We start from the raw sequence: 5,217 nt of genomic DNA, 5'->3' as shown, positions 1-5,217 counted from the left end.
GCGATCTCCACCTACCCCTCCTCTCGTTATAACTAATAACTTTTTGGAACGTCCCTCAAACCATTCTCTCCCTTTTTCCACATCTAGCTCGGTCAACCTTGTAAGCTTAGCCCCCACCATTTCTGATTGGGAGAACAAATTGGTGGTTAATCTTTCGAGTGCTTTTCTAGACCCGCTAACTTTTAACTTTGTCAAGAGTGGTCTCAATTTTTCTCTTACCCCCCATGAGGTTCCACGTGTGGATTTCTTAGTGGAGATTGAGAGTGCAATCCATTCGCTCCCCCATGATGTTGCTGATGAAATTCGATAGGACTGTGCGATTACACTTAGACACGCTAAACCTCCTAAGCGTAACACCTCTAAGAGAGAATCCATGGCCTTCAACAATCTTTTGAAAAATAACGATGTTATACTTGTCAAAGCAGATAAAGGCAATGCTACTGTCATTATGAGCAGACATGACTACCTTGCTAAAATGACAGACCTTCTCTCTAATTCTAGCAGCTACAAACCCCTCTCCTTCAACCCGTGCTCTAAGATTTCCAAGAATGTCAGAAGGGCCATTTCCTCCTCTTCTTTTGATGATGTCACAAAGAAGAGGCTTTCACCGTCCAAAGAGTTAACCCCTCGCATCTATGGTGTCCCCAAGATTCACAAAACTGGCATTCCCCTTAGACCCATCGTGGACACCAGAGGTTCTCCCACTTACCATCTTGCCACCCATCTTGCCAAGCTTATCTCTCTGCTTCTTGGCCATTCCAACTCCTTCATCAAGGATTCCTCCCACTTTGTTAGCTTCATCAAAGAGTCCAAACTGGATGAGAATGACATCTTGGTTAGCTTTGATGTGGTCTCCCTCTTCACGAAGGTTCCTATTCCTGATGTCGTTGGTATTGTGGAAAGGAAAACTAATGTTGAGATTGCTAATCTGGTTGATCTTTGTTTAAGGTCCACCTTCTTCTCCTTCCAAGGGACTATCTTTGAACAAGTTGATGGGGTCGCCATGGGCTCCCCACTCTCCCCGATTATTGCTAACCTTTATATGGAGCACTTTGAAGAGTTGGCCCTCCACTCTTTTCCCCTCAAGCCTAAATGGTGGAAGCGGTACGTTGATGATACCAATGTTTGCTGGCCCCATGGTATTGATAAACTAGAAGAGTTTCACATACATCTTAACAACATCTCTCCTAGTATTGCTTTTACCAAAGAGCTTGAAACCAACAATCAATTGTCCTTCCTTGATATTTTACTCATTAAGAAACCAGACGGCTCACTGGGACGTCGAGTGTTTCGGAAGGCCACGCACATCAATCTGTACCTTCATGCTTCTTCTCACCACCATCCAAGCCAAAAAGTTGGCACGCTCAAGACCTTAGCCTTAAGAGCCCTCAAGATTTGTGATGATGACCAATTAAATTCAAAGTTGACCCACCTCCGCCAAGTCTTTAGATTAAATGGGAACTCCCACAAACAAATTTCTAGGGCCTTTTTCCATGCTCGCTCTTTCTTTTTTTCCCTCTCTGCTCCCCAACCCAACCCCTCTCTGCCTCCCACTTTTGTGTCACTTCCCTTTGTAGATGGGGTCTCCCAGAAACTTGCCAAGATTTTGAGCAAAAAAGGCCTGCGCGTGGCCTTCAAACCTTGGTATAGGCTCAAGAATCGTAACCCCACTCTCAAAGATACCATAGATGTTTTTTCAACATCAGGAGTCTACAAAGTTTCTTGCTCTTGCGGGATTTTGTATATTGGTGAAACTGGTCGCTCTTTCAGCACTAGAATCAAGGAGCATAGTGCTGACATTAGACACGACAGGGTTCATCAGTTTGCTTTAGCGGAGCACTCGTTAGCCACTAAGCACCACATTTTTTTAGAAGATGCCCAAATCTTATCCAAGGAGGACAACTATTTTAAAAGGAAGCTCAAAGAAGCTATAGTTATCAACAGTCACCCTGTCAACCTCAACAGAGACGATGGATGGACCTTAAACCCTTCGTGGCTTCCTATGCTGACTAAAGACCAATGACCTTGATCCTTTGGTTTTCTAAGTCCGTCGGTCTTCCCTCGCCTCCTTGCTCCTAGTTTCTCCCATGTTGTGGCCTGTTTGAGGACGGTGATTGCTCTTTTCCTTTTCTTCTTTTCTCCTTCCTTTCTCTTTGTTGTCGCGATCTTTAGGATGCCTCCATCTATGGTTCCTTTGTTTGCCTTGACTTTCTTTGTTTCTTTATTCCTATTCTAGTGACCCTTCTCTTTTGGTGTTCAACTATGTCCTTGTTCTTCTTTTTTCTCTTACTTTCTGGTGGTCCCCGATGTTCATTTTTTTCTTTTTGATCCTCTTGTTTTGTTCATTTCTTCTTCTTTTTTCTTTTCTTTTTTTTTTTTTTTTGCTTTATATATATATATATATATATTTTTATTTTTTTTATTTTTTTTAAGGGCTTGTATATATATATATATTTGCATTTATATTTACACACACGTGTACGCATGTTGGTCTTCCTTTTCATTTGTGCTTTCTTTCTTTTAATTTTTTTTCCTTTCATTCTTATATATATATATATATATATATTATTCTCATTTTTTGAGCACTTTCATTGTTATTTATCATTTGGTCTTTTTTTTTTTGTTTTTTTGTTTTTTTTCAATTTTATTATTTTAGTTATTGTTGTTATTTTTATTATTACTTTTAACCTTATTGTTATTGTTAGTGTTATTATTTTTATTATTGTTATTATTAACATTCTCATTATTATTTTCTCCCTTCTCCTAACATGTTTATAGCTCTTTATTTGATTCACCTTCTTTGGTCTTTATTGTTATTTTTATTTATTTATTTATATTTTTATTTTAAGTCATTTTCCATATTGAGTCTTTTTTCTCTTTGTTGTGGATCCTTTTTTCTTATCTATTTTTTTTTTGCTTTATTTATTTTGTCTTATCTCTCCTCTGGTATCATTTGAATCTTCATTTTCCCTCACCCATTTTTATTTTACATTTTTTTGTTTTTACTCTTTATTATGGGTATGCTTGTAGGCTTCAATGTTTTTTTTTTCGTTTGGTTTCTTTCTACGTCTTTTGGCGTGGTTCTTGGTGGTTACCCTTGAGTTATTTGTCCTTCTTTATTTGCTTTTACTGTTGGATTTTATTCTTCTATCTTTTATTTACTCTCATTTTATTCTTCTTTTAATCTCCCCCAGTCTGCTGCTTATTATTTTTCTCTTGCTCTTCATCCTGATGATGGATCACTGTGTGTGATACAAAACGTTAATGCAAAAAAATTAAAACACAATCAAATTCTAGAAGTACTAACCAGTTTTTACTAATGGATTGTGGAAATCAAATGACACTCAAAAGTGTCTCTAATTAATTAAAGATTATTTAATTAAATAGAAAAAGTAATTATGAGAGCATATCTTATTTTATTAAATTAAATATCTCAACAAAATCTCTCTTCAGTTCAAAAAGAGAAATTTTCAGTTCACTATTGATCCAAAAAATGAGTTAAATCAGTCAACTCCTTTTTCTACTCAAATTGAATCAGTTAACTCATTATTTTACTCAAATTAAATCTGTTAACTCCCTTTAATTTGGAAATCTCCATTTATGACTGAACTTCACCTTTAATCTTGACCGTTGATTGAAATCGATCTCAACCATTGATGAATTCTAGGAAAGTCTATTTAAGACACGCTCATCTCTTCATTTTGAAAGGTTGAATAAGAATTTGCATCGAATTGTTGCTGAAATTCATACTCACATTTGCTCATATTCATATACGCAAATATCAAGTTTGACCAAAAGCTGCCCAGATTTAACCACAGTTAACTAGTTTCGAAAAGAATTTTGAAATAATTAAATGAAAATATTTAATTAAATGGAGTACTTACTTCTAATTAATTAAACAAAGTTATATAATTAAATGAGAAGCCATTCCTAATTAATTAAATGAAGTTATTTAATTAAATAAGAAAAGTGTCTCTAATTAATTAAATAAAAAAAGTAATTATGAGAGCATATCTCATTTTATTAAATTAAATATCTCAACAAAATATCTTGTCATTTCAAAAAGAGAAATTTCCAATTCACTATTGATAAAAAATGAGTTAAATCAGTTAACTCCTTTTTCTACTCAAATTGAATCAATTAACTCTTTATTTTAATAAAATTAAATCTGTTAACTCTTTTTAATTTGGAAATCTCCCTTTATGACTAAACATCACCTTTAATACTGACCATTGATTGAAATCGATCTCAACCATTGATGAATTCCATGAAATTCTATTTAAGAGACCCTCATCTCTTCATTTTGAAAGGTTGAATGAGAATTTGCATCAAATTGTTGCTGGAATTCATACTCACATTTGCTCATATTCACATACGCAAAGATCAAGTTTGACCAAAAGTTGACTAGATTTAACCATGGCTGACTTGAGTTGACTAGTTTCAAAAAAAAATTTGAAATAATTAAACGAAATTATTTAATTAAATGGAGTACTTACTTCTAATTAATTAAACAAACTTATTTAATCAAATGAGAAGCCATTCATAATTAATTAAATGAAGTTATTTAATTAAATAAGAAAAGTGTCTCTAATTAATTAAAGATTATTTAATTAAATAGAAAGAGAAATTATGAGAGCATATCTCATTTTATTAAATTAAATATCTCAACAAAATATCTTTTCAGTTCAAAAAGGGAAATTTCTAATTCACTATTGATAAAAAATGAGTTAAATTAGTTCACTCCTTTTTCTAATCAAATATAATAAGTTAACGCCTTATTTTACTTAAATTAAATATGTTAACTCCCTTTAATTTAAAAATCTCTCTTTATGACTGAACTTCACCTTTAACCCTGACCGTTGATTGAAATCGATCTCAACTGTTGATGAATTCCAAGAAAGTCTATTTAAGAGATCCTCATCTCTTCATTTTGAAAGGTTGAATGAGAATTTGCATCGAATTGTTGTTGGAATTCATACTCACATTTGATCAAATTCACATACACAAAGATCAAATTTGACCAAAAGTTGACCAGATTTAACCACGATTGACTTGAGTTGACTAGTTTTGAAAAGAATTTTGAAATAATTAAACAAAATTATTTAAGTAAATGGAGTACTTACTTCTAATTAATTAAACAAAGTTATTTAATTAAATGAGAAGCCATTTCTAACTAATTAAATGAAGTTATTTAATTAAATAAGAAAAGTGTCTCTA

The 5,217-nt window shown here is 33.4% G+C and overlaps 1 protein-coding gene across 1 annotated transcript; it reads left to right on the top strand.

Annotated features, from left to right (window-relative positions):
* The first annotated feature begins 373 nt into the window (after positions 1–373).
* LOC149537781 (uncharacterized) lies at positions 374–2,023 on the top strand. The gene has a single exon (XM_089802378.1). The coding sequence runs from the start codon at positions 374–376 to the stop codon at positions 2,021–2,023; it is 1,650 nt and encodes a 549-aa protein (XP_089658504.1).
* The last annotated feature ends 3,194 nt before the right edge of the window (positions 2,024–5,217 follow it).

This window comes from Cupressus sempervirens, chromosome 9 (genome assembly GCF_028749045.1).
Source record: "Cupressus sempervirens isolate cs-2001-9-10 chromosome 9, ASM2874904v1, whole genome shotgun sequence".
Taxonomy (NCBI): Eukaryota; Viridiplantae; Streptophyta; class Pinopsida; order Cupressales; family Cupressaceae; genus Cupressus; species Cupressus sempervirens.
This window is presented reverse-complemented; position numbering and strand designations above follow the sequence as displayed.

Bases quoted from the DNA above. Each gene is read 5' to 3' on its own strand.
- LOC149537781 (XM_089802378.1), top strand. From the start codon at position 374: ATGGCCTTCAACAATCTTTTGAAAAATAACGATGTTATACTTGTCAAA.